This window comes from Sitodiplosis mosellana, unplaced genomic scaffold, assembly GCF_009176505.1.
Source record: "Sitodiplosis mosellana isolate CC-2019 unplaced genomic scaffold, AAFC_SMos_1.0 Smas_scaffold_6099, whole genome shotgun sequence".
Classification (NCBI taxonomy): domain Eukaryota; kingdom Metazoa; phylum Arthropoda; class Insecta; order Diptera; family Cecidomyiidae; genus Sitodiplosis; species Sitodiplosis mosellana.
This window is the reverse complement of record NW_022601340.1, coordinates 958,519-985,148: the sequence shown is the minus strand read 5'-3', so window position 1 is coordinate 985,148 and position 26,630 is coordinate 958,519. Positions and strand designations below refer to the sequence as shown.

General features: G+C 38.4%; 1 protein-coding gene across 50 annotated transcripts; it reads right to left on the bottom strand.

Moving 5' to 3' along the window:
- LOC129573523 (disco-interacting protein 2) lies at nt 1-26,612 on the bottom strand. Of its 50 annotated transcripts, none has more exons than XM_055454101.1 (20): nt 26,101-26,305; nt 24,863-24,905; nt 24,030-24,722; nt 9,791-9,868; nt 9,416-9,670; nt 8,670-8,798; nt 8,126-8,316; nt 7,923-8,040; nt 7,741-7,839; nt 7,170-7,626; nt 6,184-7,006; nt 5,599-6,061; nt 5,277-5,525; nt 5,079-5,201; nt 3,434-3,594; nt 3,253-3,334; nt 2,601-3,075; nt 1,917-2,491; nt 1,236-1,840; nt 1-1,078 (listed from the first exon to the last, which is right to left on the bottom strand). In XM_055454101.1, exons 3-20 carry the CDS (start codon nt 24,112-24,114, stop codon nt 923-925), a joined length of 5,124 nt encoding a protein of 1,707 aa, XP_055310076.1. In that variant the 5' UTR covers nt 24,115-24,722; nt 24,863-24,905; nt 26,101-26,305; the 3' UTR covers nt 1-922. The 50 variants fall into 50 exon arrangements, with proteins under 50 accessions (XP_055310076.1, XP_055310084.1, XP_055310074.1 ...); XM_055454109.1 differs by having other exon boundaries at nt 24,030-24,804; nt 25,283-26,302; XM_055454099.1 differs by having other exon boundaries at nt 24,030-24,804; nt 26,101-26,282.
- Nucleotides 26,613-26,630: the final 18 nt, after the last annotated feature.

Sequence of the window (26,630 nt, the reverse complement as noted above, 5' to 3'; positions counted from 1 at the left end):
TTACTTGTTTACTTTTATTGCAGAATCATGATTCATATCACATAAAAAACAAATTCAATTAAAACAAAGAAAAGGACACAGAAAAGAATGAAAAAAAAATGAAAATGAAAGGAAAGAAAAAGCGCAAAAGAAAGTGAAAAAAAACAGACGGTTTCATTTCAAATAAATTATACTACGTCTGTTGCGATTTCTTTTATTGAAGTCTTTTCTTTAAAAAGAGAGGAGGGACGAATGTGTGTGCAAATGTTTTTTTTTTTTTTTTGGGAACAATTTCGATAATTTATGTTTGTAAATAATTATCATGCAATTCGTAATGAGGTTACTATAATTAGTAGAGATATTTGTTGCTTGGATAATGTAATGACTCATACTAATAACAACGAACGAACGGAAACAAAGAAATGCCCGAAATAAAATGAAAAAATTCAATCAGAAATTTGATATACATATCCATATATGCATAGATTCTGGATTATTTTTTGTGTTTCTTTTTCTTTCTTCGTTATTTGGTTTTATTTCATTTAATTTGCATGAGATTTTGCCACTGGTGCTTAATGAATAATTTGTGTGTGTGTGAAGGAGAGAGATTTGTGTGTTTGTAGCTGCCTTGTGTGTATGCGCGCGCGTGTATGTGTGTGTGTGCTGCGTTCGTTGTTATAGTCATTGTTATAAAATTCCATGTTACATGTCTCAAACATGGAATATATTCGCCTACGGAAAAATGTGTCAAATTCTATCCTAATCGCTATTTCATTCTGATTTTACAATATTCTATGTATTTAATGTTTTTTTTTTCCTTTTAATTTATTGGTATTTTTGTGTGTTGTTGCTACTGCTGCTGCCTTCTTCTTTGCATTTTTCGTTTTTAACTATTTGCATATATTTCTTGGCTGCCTTTGGGTATAGTTTTGGTTGTCGCAAATTACATATTATACGCGACATAGATTGGGTCCAGTTGATCGGCCAGAAAACCGTCACGCAAATGCATTCTCTGCTTTTCGCCACGACTGTTGATTGGAACAACGCCCGGATCCACCACCACTACAACGCCAACAATAAGCTGATGCTCTTCGAGAACCTGTGAATTAGAAGAAAATGAAAAATATAGAATTTTTTTTGAAGTGAAAACCATTGGCAAGGTCGGTAGCAAGTACAAAAGAATATTTTTTCCAAAACTAAGACGAATTTCTTTTTTTTTCTTCACAGTTTTGTTCAAGACTTCGAATAATAATTACCGTATTCGTAACGAGTGGAACCAAATCTAAGGCTTCTGACTCATTTCCATCTAGTTCAACGACCACCACTAGCAAATTGGTCCACGTGAACACGGCGCATTCGGCAATTTTCTTGTGGCATCTCAACACGGAATTTTCAATGTCAATCGGATGATAGTTCATACCACGCAATGTAATAACTTCATCCAGTGCTCCGACCACATAAACAGCATCGTGTAACTCGTGTTCATTATTGAAACTGGCATTAACACCGACGCCGGGTGCATTCTGTGAATGAATTGTGCCTTGTGAATGCAGTGATTCGGTGTCACTGTCTCGACTTGCTATGCTCGGTGTCGTTTCATCAAGAACGGACGATGCTTGCGAGCATTCTGTGCGCCGTAAGAAGCCCAAATAGCCCGTTCGTGCGTATACTTCAGTCGTTGCACCCGTCACCAGTTTGGCGTTGAAGTGATCGTTGTAGTCTTTTTCATCTCCATAAATTGTGAAGTATCCGTTGGCCGTGTGTGGTGATTGAACCCAAATCTCTCCCAAATGTGAATCACCACAATGGCCCTTTGTATCCGGATTTGCAATGATTACCTTCACTCCGGGCAAAAGTTTACCTATAGTTGAGATTAAGAAAATGATGCATCGAATTAGAGTTTCATTGAATGAGAATTAACCATAAATTTAACTAACCTGATTCAATTAAACATAAACTATTTGGAGCGCCACGCTCCACAAGTGCTACCCGATTATTACGAAGTGCCCGTAAATCAACATAGACTTGAGCACTTTCAGCCGAACTGGCACCTTGTACACAGATTGCCGGATTGACACGACATCCAAACGAAGTGGATACACATCGGGTGTTCAATCCAAGAGCCTGGAATAGTTTACAGAATTGCTGGGTGAGCTGTACTCTGGGCCGTTCTTCAGCAACAACGACACATGTTCGTACACATCCAAGATTAATGTTTCGTTGTTTCAACACCTGAATGGAATTGCTTAATGCTTTGGTGCATAGCTCGATTACGCCATACGAACAGAATGTGTCACGTACACGATATTGTGACAATGTGCTCAGCCAGAGACTGGGATTCGCTTCGACTTCATATGGTGCAATCAATAGTGAATGATGACCACTGTACACACCAATCAATGTCCACATGATGAAACCAAGACCACAATATGGATCCAAACATAAAGCCACATGACGACTCGGGTATAATTCACATGCCAATTTCAAACTTGCGCAAACACTTGACAATGACCTAATGGAAAATAAGAGCAATAGAAAATAAATGAATGAAATTGATATTTTAATGACATTTTAAATGACGACAGGCATCATTTAAATGGAATTTAGATCAATTAACTCACCTATGTGTCATGATAACGCCACTCAGTCGACCGCATGTGGATACACTGAAATCCAAGTAAGCGGTTGAGTCTAGTGAGCTGTTGGCAATTGAGGCCAATTTTCTCTTTGGATTGTCATCAATATCAAGGATTGGTGGCCAGCTTTTTGGATCAATCGATGCAGCTGCTTCGCGTGTTTTGAGCAATTTGATGATGCTTTGAATGGAAAGTACGATACCGCTCTTTGACACATCGACTATCATTCGAACGGTGGGCAGTGTTGTGATCAAATTTTGTGGGTGTGGCGGTCGAATTGTAACGGGCGTTGCACCCAAGTACAGGCAACCGTAAAATGCACAAATCAAATCCAATCCCGGTGGGAAAATCAACGCAACATGATCGCCGGGATTTATTTTGCCACGCTCTTGCAGCAATGCTGCTATTTTCTCCGCACGCTTATGCAACTCCGAACAGGTTAAAGTTTTTGCAATTGCGCCTATTCGATGAAAATAATTATGACAGTTTTATTGTATTGACACTCAAATTGGTTGTTTTCAATATTGGAACATTTTTTCAGTAGGAATTTTTTCCCTATTGGAATCTCAAATGTTGAGAATTTTTTTTTTTTTTTTTTTTCAAAATAAGAATAAAATATCAATTATATGATGAATACCTTTCGAATTAAGAAGTGTATACACAACATGATCAGGCGATGTATTTGCTCTCCATCTCAGGACGCCTGTTATAAGTTGGTGCTTAATGAAGAAGAAAAATTGGGTTTAGTTAAATTTTTTTTTCGGAACCTATGTGGTCAAAAAACATTTTTTTTTTTTTCGATAAAAATTCCAATTTACCTTCCGTTCGCCATCGTCGGAGAACCCGATGTCTCTTCCTTGAGCCACCGCCAGTCGATTACCTTGCACCAAATTCCCGACCATCACCGATGCAGGACCAACCGATGTGTCTGTAACACATCCAGATGAACTTCCAGTATTTTGAGTTGCTTGGAGTGCGCCTAATTTGTTTTTTTTTTTATTGTGGTTTATGTTTTTTCATATCGGAAATGGCGGAGTCAAAATATGTCAAGATTTGTCACGTGTATGTGATTATGCGTGTGCGTGTGCGTGTGTTCGTGTGTGTATATGTGAATGTAAGTATGAGTAAGAGTGAATGAAAGGTGTTAGGTGTTAAGTGTGTGGTGTAATGATAAAAAAATAATATAGAGCACGAATGATGGAAGCAAGAGTTATGAAATATTCTGTGAATGAATCGATCAATTGTGCAAGAATTTTTGTTTTTTTTTTGTTTTTTGATGTGGATCCAAAGTATTCGTTTAGGTAAACTTAGGTGTAAAAATAGTAGTGTTTAATTTTGAGATGTAAATAGAGAAATTGTTTATGGTATTTTGTTGGAGATCTTTGGCATTTTGCATTAAAAACGTGATTGAATGGAAGTAAATTGTTCTTGTCCTACATTTTCAATGCAGAATATCGATGATTTCCTGTGTCAGTTTGGTGTTTTTTTTTTTGGTAGCAAATTTGACTGTGTGTTGTAATGGCAAATAGGCGATTCCACTTGTCTCAACTTATAAACATCGTTTTTGTACACATTTCTATGCAGATGAGGATGGTGATTAGTACGAATAAAACAAAAAGAAAATATGTCGTTTGGAATTCAGTTGAAATGAAAATGGACAGAAAATTTACTCGGGATTTGTCTATGAGTTGGTTTTTTGCTGAGAAGTATTCGACCAAAATTCAAAATGTCGCTACTTTTTTTTTACAAGAAAATGGCGATTAAGTTCTTTTTTGTCTAATAGAAAGGGTGGTTATTTAGCGATTTGAAGGGTGTTAGATGTGAAAGAGAATAGTATAAAGTGACTTTAGCTTGTGTTGAAAGGCGCCCGATTGATTGATAACATAGCGATTTCCACACGCAGAACGTAGCTCATTGGAGACAATACTCTACCGGAATTTGTGGATTGATTCCTAGTTGGATCGCATACTCAATGCCATGTGCAATCTAAACATCGATTTGTCACACTCAAACATATAGCAATTCAGTAGCACATCAAGGCCAAACGAAATTCTTACGATGCTCAATTGAAACGAACCATTTGCCGCGGGGAAATTTGAATTTTGGAAAAATTATTCTATGCATGTCATGTATTTTCATTATAATTTTCATATTCAAATTTTTTGAAATTGTGAATTTGTCGATAATTGGCCTAAATATCTCCAACCATTGGTTCGTTTGAGCATTCGAAAGATCTTGTTTGGTCCTGTTTTGCCTTTTTTTGTATCAGCCACTTGAAATTCATTCAATCAATTGATTGAAAACAATTTGCAATAGTAACGCTGATAGAAAACGGCAACGGCTCTTCATACACTTGGATGCAACAAATCGAACGAAATTACCGCGATGCTTCGCTGTGTCCGAGACTCCGATATCTACAGTACAAAATTGTTGTGCAATCGAAAAATTTTAAGAAACAATTACCGTGATGCAATTCCCGTGGCTTTGGTAAATTGGTTACGCATGTGTGTGGGCACATCAATACATTGGCCGGATGCAATGAACCCTCTAAAAATCGTCGTCTTGCTTCGCACAAGTGTATGCCACCTAAGATGATAACGAATATTTCATTAACACATTTTTTCTTCTGGTTTAGTTTAAAATTGCTTGCAAAAAACGAACCTAGTGGCGTTTTTGGTAAATGATTTGGCGGGACTAGAGCAAGACAATAAATTCCGACTTGATGAATGGAATCGACGGCTTGTAGCACGCGTGACATCCACTGGAACGATTCTTCTTCGGAACAGTCGGGTCTCTGTTCGGCAATAACACATACTCGTTCATCGCGCAATACTTTTATGCTGAACACCGCAATTCGGCCACGATAGATGAAGCGCATTGGTTCCACGGCTAAAACTGTTGCGATTATATCTGCAATGTATCAAGGAGGAAAGAGACGCTCGTTAGCAAATAAATAAATAAATGTGACAATTTAAAGACTCACCATCTGCGTTGTGTTTTCTGCCTGTGACGGTCATCAATCCGTCTCGGCTGCCACAAATGAATACTAGACCAGATGGGCCCAAAAAGCCCAATAAACCACTTCGCACGTAATTCTTATCGTCACCAATGGGTTTGGTTGCGATTGTTGAATTTTCGGATTTTGCGTCTGGCTCCTCGATTGATGGTTGCACTTTGAATGTGGAATTGGTCATTCCATCCAATCCGAAGTATGTATTGCCGGTGGCTCCGGACGTTACACAAATTTCACCAACTTGATCCGTTTTACAGAGGACTGATGGTCCTTCGGATCGTACAACGACCATGTTGGTGCCAGGCATAACCTGGCCACAATCTTGTAACGTTAGTGATGTTAGAGAGTCTTCCGAATCAACGCGAACAACACCATGCGAAAGAGCTGCCATTGACAATACACCCCGGCCAGTTGCTGATTGACTAAATCCACCCTGTGATTGAATCGAAATGAAATTTTTTTGAATTTTTACATTGAAAAAATTTGACGTCAATATGACGAAAAATGAATGGAATCGTGTAGAAATAAATGATTAAACAAAAATCAAACATTTACGTGTGTTCCGCGTCCAGGTCGTCGCAATGAGACAGTAAATGCTTCTGAGCTGCTTGCACATGGGCAAATGGCGTCTGGTCGAAGGCCTTTTGCTTGGAATACGCTTAAAAATTGATCGCAACTGGACAATGACCATGGATTTGCACCGTCGGCAACCAACAGCATTCGCAGCGAAGACAATGAAATGTCTTTGTGATCCTTAGTCGCTAATAATCCCCAGTGCAGATCTCGACTTTTAACCAAACAGCATGATGCCCGGTATTTTGTAATCAATTGCATCCAGGATGATGGACGTAGTTTCATGAGTGCATATGGAATGAATAGAACGTGGATTCCGTTTAAAACGGATGTCAAAACGCTGTGCCATAGGCCGACTTCTCGTTTAAAATCGAGCACACAAACAACTGTTTCACCTTCCGTATAATGACAGGCCATGGTAAGTGCTCGGCAGTGATTCATCATAGCGTCACGTTTCACCGTAACGCCCATCACACTGCCCTCCTTATCGGTCGTATATTCGATATACGCATTTCCATCTTCATTAATTCGAGCGTTGTTCACATTGAAGTCTTTTGGTGGTTTTGGCAAATGTTCGGTCACAAACCACTGTAAACGTGGCCATCCTTTGAGTTTTGCAATCTCACCGGTCGATGACTTTGGCAAACCTTTTAAGCATGCTTCTGATGTGAGCGCTACTTGAATGCCACACGAACTCAGCAGAAAGCCAATTTGCTGCGGCGGTGAATCTGAACTAGACAATGGTAATTCAATCGGCAACGGCACCAATCCTCTGAACATACATCCGTACCAAGCCGTAATGAAACTAAATAATCAAGAAGACGAGAAAAAAAAACAAGAACACCAAAACCATTTAATTCCATACCGCCCACGATACAATTCCAATTCGACAAACCAATTATTGCTGGTCACAATGACTCATAAAACACAAAAAAATTATGCTAATTTATCGATTTCGATTCACTTACTTTAATGGATCATTGTTTGGATACACTAAAGCCACTGTATCGCCAGCCTTCAAGGTGATCGACTCGGGACCTTTGCTAAATACTTTTGTCGATAGTGCATAGGCGATTTTCATAGCACGCGACAATAATTTGCCATAGGTTAGCGTTGTGGTTAAATTCTTTCCGTTTGGATCGAGAACGGTGGCCATTGGAGCTTTGAATGAACTCGAACCATAACGTTGTAGTGCTGCCTCAAGTGTTCGCGGTAATCCAGATGGTACGACTAGTTGCTCACCATGCACCGGTGTCATGGTCAAACCTTCTGGTTTGGGTGCATTCGGATCCTTTGGATTAGCTGCAATTTCCAATTCGATATCATTATCCTCATAGAATTCGGGCAATGGTCGACGTTTCGGTCGTTTCAATGTATTTAATAATTGCTGAATTTTCGCTGACACCTTCCATCGCCCTGTTGTACCTGTGAGCGTGAAAAACAAGTATGATATTTTAGAAAAAAAATGTTCAAACTATCCCAAATGTAACGATTTTTCTTTAGGAAAAAAAAAACGTTCAACTTTTGAACTTATCTCACCTGTATCCCCAGCATCAGTTTGGGAAACGTTGACATATCGTGTTACACGATCCGCTCCTCTTCGTGTGTTATTGAATTGTGTTATGTCTGGGGCAGCATCTATCAAGCATATGAAAAACAATCAATTGAACGATTTTGAACGTGGAATAATATTTATGCTTTGATCAATGAGTGTTTCTTACAAGGCCGAACGTGCGGCTGTTGAAAATCAGGTACGTCAGTCAAATCGTAAGCACTAGTTTTATTGTTTCGGTGCACAGCCGGTGGTGATCCAGTACTAGACGTATCTGACATTGACTGCTGTAATGGTGAAAATGGAAAACACAAATCAAATACGAATCGCACAAAGAATTGAACGAAAAAGAAAAGTAGAATGTAGCAGTACCGGTGGTGGAAGGTTTTGTGGTCTCCGTTCCGATGCATTATTTTGGTGTCGACGCTCTGAATTGTCTCGCTGTGATGGCATTTTAATTTTATCTCTGGAATTGCACAAGTGATCCCGTGGGTAGTTGTATTCGCGGTCCGGCGTTGCTATTCGCTCTTCAGGTATAGAAGCATCGTCTGAACTAGAATCCGCTGGTAAGTGGAAAACCAAAGTACAAATTCATTTTTGCTGTCGGTTAAATCGACCCGGGCGTTACATACATGTGTGTCTTGTACGAAACAAGTTTTTAGTTTGAAATTCATTTATATTGTAGTTGCACCGCAACTGAAGTACATTTGGGATTTTATTCGGTTGCATTACTTTTGCTATAAATTTTGTGAGTTGTCATTGTTGCGATATCAAGATATCACGAATAATAATTGAATGCGAAACTTGGTTTCTGGCTTTTCAATTTGAAAAATGCGAGCAACTTGCTCTCGAACGAAGCAAGATGGAAAAAAATCAAAATGCATAATAATTCCATTTTGTTCAGTTTTTTTTTTACCTGAGTCATCGCGATTTCGATCGGGACTACGATTGAGCACAGAGCTTCGCTTCGATGGCATCGGCAAACTGGGTTTTGGTCGATTTTTCAATGCAGCCAGTGCTTGTTGCACAGCCTCCTGTCGAACTTCTACGTGATGTAAACGAAAACAAATAGACAAATAATGAAAGAAATGAAACGAAATGTATTAGATATTTTAGAAATCATTTGAACCAATTTGTATCGACACGCGAAAGACAAATCGAACGCTTGACGTCACAGAGGCGTATTAAAACTGAAGAAGTAGAAAAGCAGATGTAAAAAAAACAACACAAACACGTACGCGATGGGTACGATTCGCGTGGGTTGTCGATATGTTTTTTTTTTCTCTGTTTGTTGGTGCTTCTTCTTCTTCATTCAATTAACATAACAATGAACACCATATTATTGTGTTGAAAAATCAAACATTGCTCTCATATAAGTAATAAATCGATTAAATAGACGTCTTCCATAAACAATCAAAGCGTTATCTTTCGCACTATCCATATAAGTCGGTGCCAAATTGGCAATTGGAAATAAGTTTGTGATATGCAGAATAGAACTCCCATTTCTGAATTGTTTGTCTAATCTATTCGATCAGCTAGTTAAAAATTAATCGCTATGTGACTTTTTTTTTTCGTATTTGGACGCACCAAACAGAGCTCCAAAAAAAAAAGAGTTGTTCAAATTGGATTTAATTTGGTTTCGGTTCGCTTCGGTTCACTTACCTGAGTGGTATCGCTTTTCATTGTGCGTAACACGTCGTTGTGCTCTTCGGGCGCGATTTTGTGCCTGCTGATCGCGATGCGATGAGGACATGGATTTTTGCTGTGATTGTTGTTGCTGGCGATGTTGGGTCGATTGAAGTGATGGCACCTCATCAACATAGCTATAACCCTCGCTATTGACTACGTTACCGCCGCCACTGCCACCACCGCCGCTATTTCCTCCATTATTTTTTTGCAGATTATAATAACCGTCATCTGCAGAATGACATATATGAACGCAGAACGAACGAGTGAAGAGAAGAGAAAAAAATCGTCAATTTTAATTAATCAACATCAGATTTGACAATTATCGCGTATGTGTCAACTACTACTCACTTGATGGCGGATTTTTTGGTAGATACGGTTGTAGCAACCGTGAACGTTTCTTTTCGTACCCTTTCTGAGTGATGTCGCCTAGAAAAAGAGGTAATCAAAATATAAAATAGTAGCAATTAATTTCCATTCTAGCCAAAAATTAACGGTACAAGGTTGTTGAATGAAACGTTTCTTCGTCGTGTCGTTGGATTCAAAAGCGTGAATACAAAGACATGATTATCTTAACGGTTATGTGATTTGGTTGTTGTTTTAATTCGCGTCTGCCAAAATCAATTCATTTCATGGTTAAACTCACATTAATTTTAATTTATAAACATATGAAGCATCTAAATTGTGGTATATAAACTAATATTCAACCAAAGTTTATCAGGTGGATTGGGTTGTTGTTGCTATTTATCTTTATCTTTCGTTCCATCGTTTATCATATCAAAAATAGTTGTGTTAATAAATGTTTAAAATGCTTTTGGCATACGTGCAAAGTGCACGGTTGGGCCAAACGGTTTTGTGTTCAATTCAATTCAAGGCTTCTTCGTGTCTACTTACTTGCGACATTGCAATATTCACGTCTTAATGAATGGTTTTTACTAGCATGCCACTTTTTCCGCTTGCTTCGCTTCGCCTTTCGACTATTCAGGCGACTTTTGCCCGAGCTACTGCTCTTTTTCACCGTTTTACTGTTTTTAGCATAGTTTGGTTTGAGCATTGGCGTATTTAATGCGGCCATACAATTGCACAGACTATTTTCGGGAGTGATTGAGTATGCGTTCGCCAATTTACGGTTCATTGAACATTCGCATTCCGGTTGGATTTTATCACACAACACACAAATACCACCATCGATGGTGGCGTGTTCGTCGTCATTTAAAATATCTTCATATTCATCGTCGTCGTCATCGTTGTCGTTGCTAACATCATCATCCAACAAAAACTCACCGGCACTGTTATAGTTTACAATCATCGATTGTTTTTCTTTTAAAAAATCATCGTCTAACGTTAAATGCTTGAGGTGTTCATGCTGAAGGTATTCACTGGCCAATTCACTGTTCCATGCTGATGCGGCCGCTTCATGTTTTCCACTTTGCAAATGGCTGTTGAAATCTAATGACGCGTATTCCAAGTCATTTGAAACGCGTATCTCATTCATGGGATACAAACGGCGATTATTCCGCCGTGTATTTGTTCCGATTCGCTTATCGGGATACGGAAAATCAAAGTTACTAGCATCATAGTTACATAAACCGCCGTACGACAGTTTATTTTTAAAATTGAGATTCGTTGTTCCATCATTTGGAATGATTTCGATGGCAGTATCACCACCGTTGCCGTTCTTGCGTTTGTGGAGGCGCGAATTCAAATATACGCCTGAGCTATTCTGAACGAACGAATTATCTTCCGGTTGATTCGATTCGGTTCGAGCAGTAGCAAGTAATTTTGGTTCAGTTCGCTTGCCTTCACATTTACTGCAAATTTCGTCGAGCGTTTGATCGTTGATCCTCTTCTTTTGCAAATAATATTCTTTCAAGCGCTTCAAATGCTCTTCGAAAAATGCTTCGAGATCACTAATCTCCTGCGAAAAACTGTAGTCAGTCGATTTTTCGTCGTCCGGCTGCAATTTCTGTTGTATTTCACTGTAGTATCGATTGAGAAATGTTTCACATGGATTTTTCTCCGTTTCTAATTTAATGTTACTTTTCGCTGGAGCTACTATTGATGACGATGACAACAACGATTTTTTTGTTTTACGCTCCTCTTTGCCCAGCTTCAACTGGAATTTCGAATTGGATGGCGATGTTCGTTGTTTGAATTGATTCTTTTTGCTGTGTCGTACACCATTTGACTGAAATGCGGACAACTTTTTAAATTGGCCGTCCCGTGTGAGTGTTGCCTTTGATTTGTGTTTGCTGGACTTTTTCTGTTGCTTTCGATTGAATAGACTTTTCTGTTTGGTCAATGTCAAACTAAACCCTGAATCATGCGACGATATCGATCTGAATGAATCGTTTTTCACTTTTGAATTGGACTTTTCAATGCTCGTCTCAAGCGAATGATCGTCTTGCCCAAGATTCAATTGTTTCCAAACACGTCCCAAATTCACTGAATACGGCTCTTTTTGGTTGGTAAATGGATTGGTTTTGATGCGCAACGGATATGGTATCACATTCACATCATTGTTGTATTCATGTGTGTCGTCGGGCTCCAAGAAGAAATTGTTGTCAACGATTTTGTCGCAAATGTGCATCGAAGCGAATGATTCGTCCAGTGTGCGTCGGTTTTGTGTAACCGTTTCGGATGGATCCAAATTGCCGATTGCTTTGTGCAAACCAAACGGTTTCAATGCGCTCTTATCATAGTTGTTCATCGTGTATTTGGACCGTAATGGGTCTTCAGACTTTTTATTCGTTCGAATTTGCTTGTAAATTTCGAATGTAAATTTGCCATTAAGCGATGTTTCGTCTTCCGAATAATCATGCAGATTGTCACCGCCGAGTGCTGAGTCACGGCTCACTTTTTTATTCAGTGCCTCTTTAATCTGCAAGTGACTCAAATTGTCGATGTTACACCCGGAATCGGAGATTTGTATAACAACACCGTTTCCCTTTCTGTTCGACGATAAATCATCTCGATGTGCGGCGGCAGCAGCAGCAGCAGCAGCAGCCACAACTGTTGCCGTGACATCGTTGTACTTTTTGGTATATGTGTTGCATTGTAATGCTGTTGCCGTTGCTGTTGCCACATCCTTTCTTTTCTTACTTTCATCGTCGACGTTATTGAAACACGTTTCCAAATACCCGTTTGAGTTCAGTTCGTTGGAAAACGTTTTAAAAATGACAAAGCTTGGCATTTCATTTTCGGGATTGCGTGCATTATCCTCATTACATGTGTTAAATGTTGACTTATTAATGACTGGATTCGATTGGAATTGCTGCGCTGCTGGCGCTGACCATATGTTTTCCATTGTGCTATCGTTAAAATTAACAAAATCACTGGACCGTTTTGAACTATTATTGCTGGCCGGCTGTCGGATACACACTCGATTCATTTGTTGCTGCTGCTGTTGTTGTTGTTGTTGTTCCTGCTGTTGCTGTACAACGTCATGTGGTGCAAACGATTTTGGCCGAGATTTATGGTCAGAGCGATGCTTTTGATTTGGATCAAACTCGCACTGGGAATTCCGTAAAATATCATAAAATGGATCACGATGCGAGGAGTATCGCAAGTTAACGGCACGGTCGATTGAATCGGCGGTGGTCACGTCCAACCCGGTGCCGATTGGTTTCTTTAGCATATTACCAGCTTTTACGAAGCAACTAGTGCTCGTTGTCACTTCTTCATACTTATTTTGTCGGCTTTTGTTGCTCGAACGACGCTGAACCTTAAACCGTTCATCGTCATCATCAGCAGCAGCAGCAGCAGCACCGCCACTTGTCGCAGACGCAATATCAGTCGAAATACTACTTTCCACACTATTTCGAATCGATTCTTTTGATGACTTATTTTTCACATTTTTGATATTGGCTTCGATTTCAGAGCATCGTCGATAGTTTTGCTGTATCGCTTCCTCAACGCGTGACGAGATATTGATTGGCTCACGAACACTGCTATTCACCTGAACATTCACATGTTGATCGGTAAACGGCACTTTATGCTCAACACGATTTCGTTCAGACGATGGCTCCTGCACAATAACACCAGCCGTGACAACGGCACCAACGCTTGCATGAATCTTCCCGTTTTGATTAGCATTATGTGCGCTCGATTTGGACGCGTGTATTGCACGTTTTCGGCCCCGATTCAGATAGCTGCGTCGAATACTAATTCTCTTGAACGAATCGCTTCGCTTAAAACTAGCATCACCATAATCGTCAGCGCTCTTCTTTTTTGTTCTCAACAAATTTCGTATCGCCTCAAATGAAATAGCTTTCATCGTGATTTTGACGGGTTTTGCGATGAGTGGAGTGTTTGCGTGAGTGTTTGTTTGTGTGTGTATGTCCCGAAGTAGCCCCAAAGCCAACTGATGATGATGTTGTCGATGACGATCTTTTTGGAAAAAAAAAGTCAAACAGTCGATGACTGTCAATCTCTCATCAACTTAAAATTTTGTTTATCTTTTCAGTCCTCGTTAAATTCAGGTTTCTAATCACTATCACGTTCCACATGTTCACAGATTATTATTTTAATAGTCTTGATATTTGTTATTTATCCTCTCTTCTTCTTCTTCTTCACTGTTGTTCATTTTAATTTTTTTTTTCTCTCGTTTTCGTTTTATTTCGTATTCAAACAAGTTTGAAAATAATTCATTTGGAAAGTGAAATGTTCAGCTGTGTGATGGCATAACTACTCTTTTGAATTGTTCTGGTTGCACGTTGTTGTTGTTGTTGTTGTTGTTGTTGTTGTTGTTATTGCGGTGACTGTTGCCCGAAAAAAAGAGAAACTTCCATATAAACACGAAGATTATCTATGTACGATGCGTTTGCGCGCCGCGATGCTTCATGTGATGCATTCGAAATTTGATGTGGTATGGCTTTCAATCAGACGCAAAATATTGCGTCATTTGAGCACTTGATCTAGCATCGAATTGAGCGTGTAGATGGGGGCGTGTGCGTACATACCGACCAAATGAAATGATATGGAAAATGATACATTCAACGCTTCATGGATACTTATCGGGTGCAATTCATCAAACAGATAGAAATGAGCAGTGTACGGAAATGTCGTCAAACGAAATGGAAATGAAAATGTTGGAGAAATTGCAAGCTGATGATCATCATTGGAATGATCGATATGAAAAGTCAATTATCAGCATCTGAACTTAGCCATCGTATATAATCGTTCGTATTCACCATAAGCCCCCCCTGTGTATAAAACTGCAAGTAATGACGCGCACACACAACATATAGTGAGAAAATGAAACGAAAACAGAAAAAAAACTGATGCAAAATCAGTCGTTACAACATGTATTCATGTCGCATTTCAATTGCATTACATCACACCATCTTTTTTTTTTAATTTCATCTTTTGCACAAAGATATATGCGCCAGCGCGAGCGTATTACAGAGCGAAAAAAAAAACAAAACCCGATAAAAAAATACCTATACACACAGAGCACAAGACCAAAAAAGGAGTCGTGCGCCAAATTTCATGTTAAATTTCATGTTTGTATTTTTTTTTTGCCTTCGTGTGTCGCGCTTGTATTCAGTTTGGTTGGTGCTGTTGTCATATTCTCTCTTCACTTGCGTGAAATTGATTGTCGACTTGTTTTCTGTGGGATTCTTGTTTCAACTGTTTTCGGAGAAACGAAAGTAAATCGCATACGCAAAAAATGCCAAAATTCTCTGTTCAACATTTCAAAAAAAACAGAAGAAATAAACACACACACACACGAATTGATCGAACGAAAAAAATGGTAACAAGCGCGACAACAGCAAACCGAAGAAATTGATTGATACCATGAATGCAGAGCATCGTTTCAACAGAACTTTAGTCACTAGATGTTATTAATGCAATAAAGCGTCTTTTCACCCATTGTTTTTGTGCACACGAAACTTGTTGCATCTCTAGGAGGTGGTGAACGATGCGCGCGCGACATCACTACTATTTCGGCATGCAAGCGGCGTTAACTTTGTTTACGAAAAGAGTCATCGAGGTTTTTTCAACTTGCAAATTATCGAAAGAAAAGAAAAATACTTTTTTTTTCATTTGTATGAAATTTCACATTTCGTGTGGCATGCATCGCATATTTATTCTTTTGTGCAACTCTCGTGCTTTCATCAACAAATCTATGCCGAAGAAAGAAACAAAATCGTTTCGGCAATTAAAAGAAAACGAAAAACGAAACAAAAATCAAATTGCAATTTTCCACAACGACTTCTACACGCCGAAAAAAAAACATACACTTTTTCGTTGTGCACATACTGTTGAAATGATAATCTGTTTGTTTATTATTTTTTTTTTTTTGCACAATTTTCCCATTTCACTGTTGCGATCAATGCAAGATTTATTAATACGATGCAATAATTCCTGAGTAACGGCAATTATCGCTAGTTTTCCACCTGATGATTTTTATTTTATTATAATTTTAATTGTACATGCGCCTAGCGCTCGCGCAAATACGCCCGCCCGTTCGTTCGATCTCGTTCATTAGCACCCTGCACAACATTCTCTGTATGAGTGTGTGTGAGTGTTGGAATGCTAATCTCCTTATATATTAATAATTCGAATTAATTTCGACAACAACAACAAATAAAAAGATGTTGTACGAAAATCAATGCAAAAGATTGCTGACGATGGATGGCGACGGCGCAAATAGCCCGTGTAGGAAATTAATAAATTTCGAACTGAAAATTATTACACCAAAATAAGGTAGCTTTACAGCAGCGATAACAACAACAGCAACAACAAAAAAAACAAAACCACCGACGAAAAATAAATAAACTAAGGCGCGCACAGGTAAGAAGCCGTAAGCAAACGAAATAAACGAGTTCCGTTGTGAGTGTTGTGCTATTGACGTTTTGCTTGTGCGGCGTTCAATTTTCAACTGAATCGATGTTACAGTTGTTTCTTGTCTATCGCGTACATATGAGAAATCGGTGATTTGATTGTGCACACGGGGCCAGCCAGTGCTTCGCGAAGCTGGCTTGCCCGCGAGATAGAGAAAGAGAGAGAGCGCTTGCGAGCAAGAAAGACACCGTTGCAAGTGTAATAGTGTATATAGTTTTTGTGTGATTCTGTGGCTCTGCTTTTGTGATTTTTTTCCCTTCTGTCTCTGTCTCTCTCTCTCTCTCTCTCCCTCGTAGTTTCTTCCCATTTTGTGTGTTGTTTTGTTTTAGCACTGTGCAGAGATAGTGAGTGTATTTATTGTGTTTTGGTCCAGCATCGTCATTGTTTAGCTTCAAGTACCTAGCGCATGTATGATATTCTGTGTGTCGCGCGAGAGCGCTTATTCCACCACACACTGGAATGATGCCTAGTTCTCTATGTGTCTCTTACCAATGCTTTTGGTGTATATCGTGTGTGTGTTTTTTCAACTTAAGCCATACACACGATCATTCGCGTGAGTGCGCGTGCGCGTGCGCTCGCGCGCCCTTGTTCGCCGCGAATAGTAGTAGGGATCTGTTTTGCGCGTAGTATGACGATAAATCGATTTATTTGGCTACAAATAAAGCAAGCATTTTGCACTCCGAACTACATATACATTCAGAGAGAGAGAGAGAGAGAGAGAGAGAGAGAGAGAGAGAGAGAGAGGCGAGAGTGAGTGAGTGAGTGAGTGAGTGAGAGAGAGAGAGAGCAAAAATGCTTGAGATGGACTTACCTCATAGCTGTTTGCAAGATTATTGTTTTGTTTTCATGCCTTTTATGTTGAAAATGAGCATTTGCTACATGTTTCTCAAGGTCTCTCCCGCAAACATTTTTTTCTCTCTATATTTTTTTTCATTTTTTTTTTTTCAAAATTAACGTGTGATAATATCTTTTACGCGTTATTGCTTCTTTGGCTTGATAGTTCCGACATAAATCAAAAAGAAAAAAGAAATCTCGGTGCTGCTAACGTTTATTATTATGATTTTTCTTTCCGACATTCGGCAAATATTGATATTCGAGTCAAAGTTTTGTGGCCGAGCAGCAACCACAACAACCGAAAATAAAAACAACATCGTCATCGCTCAAAACATGATTGCAAATTATCAGCCTTTCAGCAATTCAAATTACGAAATATCGCATAGTGTTTACAACATACAAAACGGCCGAATGCATTTTTTTTTCCATTTTGCAATTATAAAAATGTTTATGAGTATTCCATTCCGGCATAGAAGAATAAAGGTGCTCATCAAACGTTTCGCTCCAGCCGAAGCGAGCCAGTCGCCGTGTTGAATGTGTTCATCAATTGGAAATTCTACGCGCATTTTCAACTCTTTCGATTGAAAGAACAGTTTTGTAGTTTTTTTTTTTTTATTACTATTATATTGTTAGCTAATACTCATTTCTATTAATAATTAATCGTATTATTGAGAAATGGTGGAGAATAGAAAAAAACGCAAAAAATAATAATCATAAAAAAATTAAGACTTTTTATATGGAATGGTGTATATTCTGAACGGGTTTGCCGCTTAGCATTTCAGCAATTTAGCAGTTAGACAATAGGACAAACTTGATCAAATGAATGCAAAGTGTGTATGTGCTTTTTTTGTTGTATGCTATTTGTTAGTTGGTGTTGTTGTTGCTTGATTTTTCGTTTCGTTTCGTTTCTGCAAGGTTTTATTTTATGAAATTCTTGGCATGGCAAGTAGGCGAGTGAGCATATTTTTCGTGTTGATTCACTTGGTACCATATAACCATATGCGTCATCTGAACGCGTTCCGGCTGGTGTGTGTGTGTGTGCTGCGTTGCTCTAGCATTAGTACCATTTAGTATGCATAAACCGTAATTTTCATAATCCAGTTTTTTTTATTATTTGAAAACCGTGCGCTTTGTTCAATAGACAAATAAACAAATTAGCCAGAACAAAAGAGCCCAAAAAATATGGACCCAATGAACCGTGATTTGTGGTGTTCAGTGCGGTGTGCGATTAATAGTTTTGCTTTTAAATCACACAACAACAACACAAACGGAGTTAAGTGTGTTTCGATTGCAGAAAATATGGGAAAAATGTTCAATAATCACCAGGATTTCTTTTTCTTTATTCTTTCTTTCTTCTTCGTCGTTGTCGACTCTTTTTTTTTTTAAATCGCAAACGAGTCAAGCCGTTCTTGGTGTCGCCGTTGAATATCACCTTGCGACGAGAGGAGATTGAGCGACACACTCTCTCACACCACATAACTAAATAAAGGAAAATAAGCAGAAAAAAAAAATAAATCCAACTCCAAGAGGAACATAGCAGGCTAAAAACTCGACAATATTTAAAAAAAAAACACACGGCGAATCTATATATTTATATATATGTGCACGGTGCGACGAACTTTCTTATCCGGTTTTCTTGCAAGTATTTCGTAGTCGCACCAATACCATCATCGTACACATCTATCTAGACATACCACCATACGTCTCACGGCATACTCGCTCACTGTCTGCACACGAGACTACTCTCCTGAGAGTTGCATGAGCATAGCACACAGTACGTCGGTTCGGCCCATGATGCTGCTGTTGTTGAAATGGTCCTCATTGCAAAATCCATACCCGTCGCGATTTATTAGATTATTCCGCGATGATGATTTGTACATCGTTGTCATACACACACACACACACACACACACTCAGCCAACGATCCAATTTCCAGCATTTGGCACACAATGCCATCGAATATTGCCAGTTTCATCAAAACAGACTGTTTTTCGTTTCTGTCGCTATTTATTTTTTTTGTTCTTCTTCGGTATCAATGTTTCCGTTTCCGTTTGAAATGCAATGGCACAACACAAAGAACAACACAGAAAATGTGACAAAGCATCGCGCGTTGTACATATCGAAAGGAAAAACCCTTATTTACTGATCTCAGCGACTAGTGTTTGTTTAACGTGTGTGAGCGAGTGCAAGCGTGTGTCCGTGCAGTGCATACAGACTTCTTTTTTCTTCTTCTTTTGAAAGATGAAATCCGGTTTTGCCGCTCCACAACGAGTTCTTGGCTCAGCAATGAAATTAAACTAAAAAGCATCGCTAAGCGCTTTGTACTTCCTTTAATTTGCTTCCATCTGATTGAAAGGTCATTGAAATCGAAATGCAACGAACTAAGAAGCTAGAGATGCACTTTGCTGAACGCACAAATATACATCGATTCAGAAGTTGCCATTCGGTGTGAAAATGAATGCAACGACTTTTTTCTTCTTTAAATCGAATGAACTTTTCGTCAACATTCACATTATTTCCAAACCAAACTGGATTCATTCAAAATAAAACGTTATAAATCGCTTTTTTTTCTCTTTTCCAACGTACAATTTTTCAGTGGTGTTTTTTTTCATACCTCGATTAGGCAGCGCTTATCTACAAAATAGGTTGAACCACAATTGCTACAGAACATTTTGGGTGGTTGGACTGAAGTGGCAAAGATTTGCTGTTGGTAAAATCATGCTGGTGTATGGAAACTGTGCCAATGTCGATTGGAATCAAAATGCAAAACCGCCATAGGCGAATGTCGATTCAATTAAGAATTAATTCTGATGGACATGGGCATATAGGCTTAAGTGCATGGTTATTTTTTTGCACATTCAGCGTTCGCATTGTGTGTCGTTGTTTCTATTGCCAAATGCGCTACACAATCGCATTTGAACACACACACACACACACACACACACACACACACATTGGGCGGGCGTGTAGCACGCGTACACTTATTACGGCTATAACCGTCCATATAACATCAATTCGGTTTGATAAAACAGAAAGTTAAAAATAGAAAAGTATGCTTTTGGGATGTTTACTAGTGCATGAAAATAGTATATCTGCAGAGCCGCACACACCACGAAAAAAAACCCAAATGCTGAAGCGAAACTTTAAGTGATTGCTTAGCTAATGGCTGATAGATAGACGATGATTGTTGTTAAATATTATTAAATGAACTTTCATAACGTAATAATGTTGAACGAACGGACGCAAAGAAAAAAAAGCCAGCAATGACGAAAAAAAACTGTTCACCACCGCAAATAATGAAGAGAAGGAGAAGAGGAGAAGAGGAGACGAGAGCATAACTAAACAGAAGCGACGATCTAAGATTTAAAAAAAAACGATCCAAGCAGAAAGCAGAATGTACTTATTTTATGTTCCTTTTTCATCGTTTTTATAGACACGAATGTATCGTTTGAATATGTGTGTGTTCACCGTTTTTTCGATGCGAGTGCGAAATATTGAAATTTATGCAGATCATTTCTATTTATTTAGTTTAGTTGTAATCCAATAATTATTGAATCTTTTTAGTTTTATTTCATTCTTTCCGCTACTCTTCACTTCTCTCTTCTACTACTCAATGCGTTCAATTGAAGAAGTGAGTCGCACATAGAATGGTACACATTTCAATCAATATGGAGATGAAATGGAGTCGCTGATGCTTATGTGCACTCCTTCATCATTGTTTCTCTCTCGCTCTTTCTCCATCTCTCTCTTTCTCTCTCTCTCTCTCTCTCGCTCTCTATCTATCTATCTATCTCACTCCCTTCTATCAAGTGCGTGACGCAGTGTAATCGAGACGCGTGGCCATACACTTAAAAATCAATGGAATGATCTCAGAAAATAAAAAGAAGGAAAGAAAAATCTACATAAAGAGCAAGCAAAATGCTATGCAAGCGAATATATAACTCTTTTTCGACATAAAATCAGTTGAACGAAATAAATTTGAAGGCGAAACTAAACCAATGACCAACTCTTGCTCTGTTTATGTCGGTGTAATTTGAAACTGGGCTTACATCGATTTACGAAACGGTCGTATCTCATACGCTCCGCATCCTGTATCTGTCTATATGCATAAAATTCATTACATTGATTTTTTCCGTTGATTTGTTTCCCAACTCGGACAACAACAGCAACAACAACAACAACAGATACCCAAATGACTATAAATAGATGACAGCATTTTATGTGTGGTTTCTCTCCATATGCCCGTTCGGCCTACTTTAACCAGATTTTATTTTCGGCCAACAGGAGAATTTCGAGAGAAAAAAACACTCACACAAACAATCGCCACTTCCATTCATCGAATCCTAAACCGTTAACTGCAATTAATTACTCGAAACCAAATGAAAGGAAAAAAACGACAGCAACAGTACATTGTTTTCGGAAGCTTTACCCTAAAAATAAATCTGTTTACATTTTGGTTGGCATTTTGTGGAAGCAGACAATTTGTCAAATTAGATTTTCGAACAACGAAAATGAGCAACATAATAAACGGAAAAATAGAGAAGAAAAACACACGAAGAAATCGTTTCATTCACCTGGGGTATAAAGATTTCATCTCTTGTTACTGTTGACTGGAAAATTGGAAACATAAAGAGTTCGCTTACCTGCAACGAAAAAACACGAAAAAGAAATTATTTAGTCAAGTCGTCTTATTAACAAATGAAAAAAAGAAATGAATAAATAACAAAAATTTATATATAAATAAACATAGACGAATGAGGAAAACATTGAAAAGATGTGAAAAATATCAGCCGCAGGCGATGCATTCAATTGAATCCAAGCAATTGATTGTGTTGTACATCAACTGAACAGAACATTAGTTTCTTGCACGTTCGTGATTTTGAACAGGTAAACGAAGAAAAAAAAATTCAACAACCACACCACACAGATCGGATTCGAGTGTGAAGGGAATCCATTATGAGATTTTCCTTTGGCTTTTCGTTTCGGATTATTTTTTTTCGTAGGCAAAACTTGCTGTAATTGTCAATTAGTTGATGATGTTCGTATGTGTCGATTGATGGCTTCGATGCCATTAACAAACGAAAAAAGCAGTCGTCTTACTATTACTATCGAGTTGTGCTCAAGCTGCTTTGTTATTCATATTTTTTTTCGCTCCCTCTATTCTATTACAAAATCCCGAGAATATTTGTGCATCGGTCCGGGCGCTACGCAGTGCATATGAATCGTTAAGTACACACACACACACATCGCCATTGCTGATCATTGTTCTTTTTGCTTCGACTGCTTTCTTTCATTCCTAGGCTCTATCTAAATGACAAGCGATGCATGACACAACTTATTGGCAAGCACAGGCATTTTACAGTATCGTCAGCACTTCGCCACATACGTCACACACACACACACACACACACACACACACACACACACACAAACAAAACACGGAACAACAACACATTTCGAGAGAAAAGAACACATCCATATCGAAAAAATTGTGTAAATTCTTTTCGATTGCGCGCTTTTCTTTTGCTGCGTGCCGATATGCATTCATAATGCTCATAAATTATTCAACTTCACTACAGCTACCTCAACTCGATGGTCATGCTGTCAAGATTTCGATTTTATGTGTTTGTATGTTTTCATGAATGCAATCGAGAACAGCTTTATTTCATTCGATTTGATTTGGTTTTGCTCAAAGTAAGTTTTTTTTTTCTTGTTTTTTTTTTATGTGCTTTTTTTTATTCCGTTGCATTCGCCCATGTCGAGTGAGTACTAGAAGTGTTCCGGTTCCATTAATGACAGCCCGAGAGAGGGAAAGAGAGATAAACCTTCTTAGAAAGCATTATCACGAAATTATTAATGCAATCAACTCGTTGAATGCATCCCTTTTCTATAGTAAGAGGTTCTTGCCAAGAGCTAGATCGATCTGGAGGAAATGAATTGATTCAATAGGTATATGACAAAAAGACGACCATTGAATCGCTCCAATATTCTCCACATATCTCTCTCTCTCTCTCCCTATCGCATACATTTCCATTTCTATGAACTGAAAATATCGATCTGTCTCTGATTGTATGGCACATTTCAGTTTCAAGATATTTTCGAATTCAACAATTCATATGAAATTTTGTAACAGATGCTTTAATTAAATCTAATCTTTATTAATTTGATGACGATTTCATACTTTTGAACTTTAATTAACGCCGTGGCGAATGTGAATGCGCGTGAGCGCGAGCACATTTCTCACATTATTAAAATCGATGATTTCGACTACAATTTAAACAAGTCAACCGTTTGTTTGTTCGCTCGTTCTTCTGTTAGCTCGCTCGCCGATCTCTTTTCTTCTCATTGTGCCACATTTCTGCAATTGACACGATGATATATTTTTTTTAACTCTTTATGGCTTTCGCTCCTAATTAACTATGTTTTTGTTTTGCTGGTGTCTTTCACCGCGCCGAAGTAGCCGAACAATATCTGCAATGATTGCGCATTGAAAGTGTGTTTGCATTGTTTGGGACTGCAGTTCGAATAACGAAGAAAAAAAGAAGAAAATACACACACACATACACACACACACAAACACGATGAAAATGAATTTTCGACGATAAGTAAGAGGAATGAATGAATTGAAATGGGATCAATTTCCTTTGCTATTCACAACTCGGTGAGCACACAAAAGGTGAGCATTTGAAAAATGTGCGCACAGCTTCTCTCGTCAACGATGTTGGCGATGGCGATAGCAACGACGACAACGAAATGCGGCGGTGATGGTGGCATATTCAAGAGAGGTGCGTATTATTTTCAGCAGCGGGAAGCGAAAAACAAACACACCAAGTTCTCTCATTCATCATAGCATGCTTGAAATTGTCTTACAACTAGCTAGTCATATCGATTGGATTGGTTCAATTACCTTCAGATAACTCCAAGTCAAGTTCTGCAAGTTTTTCGCGAACATCATCGGGAAGAGAGCCCAAGTCAACTGCCAAATCCGTCATAATACTAATGTAATAAATTTACGTTTGGTTTTGGTTTTTGTGTTGTTTTTCGGATTGCCGTGCTCGTAATTTGCGTGCGTTGTTTTTATTTTGAGGTATTTGTATAGTGCTATCGAGTCGGCTTTCTGGTGTCTCGTGCTCGGTTATGTGTTGTTGTCGAATGTCGGGGAAAATGGTTGAATTTTTTTGTTTTGTTCTTTTCTTCTGTGTGAGAGATGGATGATGATGATGCTGGTAGTACTGCTGCTGCTGCTGCTGCTGACGCTCACTTGTTTTTGTGCACAACAGTGTTACATTCACATAACTCGATTCACTTTTGCACACACATAAGAACGATGAACTTCTCACTCGGCATTCACTCACTCACTCACTCACTCACTTGCGTTCAGCCCAAAAATTGACATGTACACAACTACTTTCAGTTTTACTCACTTTTCGGCTTCTTATTATGATTTGAGTGTGTGTTTTATTTTATTCATTGTTTTTGTTTTGCATACCGTTGCTGCTTTGCGTTCGCTTCTCAAACTCATTCATCGTGCATTTGTTCTGTATGTTTTGTGTTTTGTTTTTTTTTTTTATTATCTTTCCTCTCTCTGCCTAACATTCATCTAATGACTCATCAGTTAAAATATTTGTTTCTTTTTCTGCGGTAGTTTTCTTTCTCTCTATCTCTCGATTTTATATCTATATCTATATATATATTTGTTATTATTTGCCGTTGTCCCATTCAACGCTTTCCAATAAATACCTATAACCAGTTTATATAGTATAGTTCTTTTGGTTTGATTGATCTAATTGAATAGAGAGAAGAAAAAAAAAACAAATTGAAACAACATGAAATCAAACGAAACGAAACGAAATAAAGTGCGGATCAAAATCTATAGTATGGAACGATATCGGTCTATTAACTCGTTCGTTCTTTTTGGAATCGAAATTGATTGCGAGTAAATCGCAAGTTTACAAGAAACGAATACACGGCCGTAGACAGTAAATGAAGAAGAAAAGTGCAGACGTCTCTTTCTCTCTCGCTTCTCTCACTCGGTCTATATTTTTTTTCTTCTTGCACTTCGTTTGCTGATATTTTATAGCGGCCTGGCTATTTGCTTGATAAATGGTTGGTATTGATTTAGCAGAATATTGTAGCCAGTTTGCCAACAAATGACAATACCTTTTCTAGTCGTATACCATTTTCTACACACGAAGCAAATGGTGTGTGTTCTTTTTTTTTGCATTTGGCAAATGGTTATCATCATCATCATCATCATCATCCGTGTATGTGCACATAGAGTGTATGAACTGAATGTCTGAGTGTCGTCGTCGATGTCGGTGTTGTTGCTATTGCTGCCGTTGTTACTGTGGTAATGTTTCTTAACGCGATTCGGCGAAACACTTTTTGCCGTACCGAAAAATTCGGATGCTCGCTTGTGACCCCTCGATTTTGACACCACAAATGCCACACTCACACACACACGCACACGCACACACATACAACGATTCGACAAGCGAAATTTCACACGAAATTGACGCGATTACGACTTTTATCTGCGGGAAATGTATAGCAGATTTGAAATCTCAAATACGAGGAAAATTAGGCCGTGTCTCTGTCGCTTTTTTCCGCACAATCAAAAATAATTTCACCGAATCACACTAGAACTTTCTTCCAGGTTGTCCGATGTGACCACACACATAATATTCCATTTCATTCAATCGATGAAACAAACCAAAATGCCTTTCAATCGACCCAATCATTCGGGTTAATTGCAATCATTTAATTCGCTTTGAACTTGGCTGGTCTCCCTCTAATACACATTCTATTTTTTTTTTCTTCTCTGTTTTGGCCTGGCGAATCAATGAAATTATTCGCGTTTTGTTTCACAACTCAACTAAAAACTCGATTTGATCATTGTTTATCGCTGAATGTCCCTTTTTTTTCAAGTAGAAACACACCAAAAACCACCCGTACTATCCATTTATAACATTATTTACTTTTTATTTTTTCAAATTTTAATCACAAAAGATGATGAGAAAGAAAAAAAAAACTTGACAAGACACTCAACAAAATTGACTAAACTGAATATCTGAATCATATCATATTATTCTCTTTCTTTCTTTTCGATTCACTAACATACGTCTAAAACACAGACGCTATAAGCATAAACCTTCCATTCGTCATGTCAATATTGAGTTCAATGTATTGAGCTCAATACACTGGCGAGCGAACATTTGGTTCGTTCTGAAACGTCGAAACGAGTGTTTTTAACGATTTTATGGTAGAATCTGATTAACGCTTTCAATCCTACGACCACAATTCCACACACACTGGGTGTGTGCACAGAATGTACGGGCACATTTTTTGCCAATTTTATGGTTCACCCATTATTTTGTAATCGTTGCATTTTTGATGAATAAACCCGCACATTCATTGTGACTTATTTTATTAAAATAATTTTCATTTACCAGTAGAAAGTTGTAAGGCCAGAGCAGGGTTAACAACGACCGCCATTTTTACGTTTCGT

Excerpts from the sequence above, each read along its gene's own strand:
- LOC129573523 (XM_055454070.1), bottom strand. The coding sequence starts at position 13,715 with ATGAAAGCTATTTCATTTGAGGCGATACGAAATTTGTTGAGAACAAAA. Across the intron at positions 8,317-8,669 it reads TCGAAATCGCGATGACTCAG|CGGATTCTAGTTCAGACGAT; the intron begins GTAAAAAAAAAA and ends TCCACTTACCAG. Across the intron at positions 2,492-2,600 it reads GGCGTTATCATGACACATAG|GTCATTGTCAAGTGTTTGCG; the intron begins GTGAGTTAATTG and ends ATTTTCCATTAG.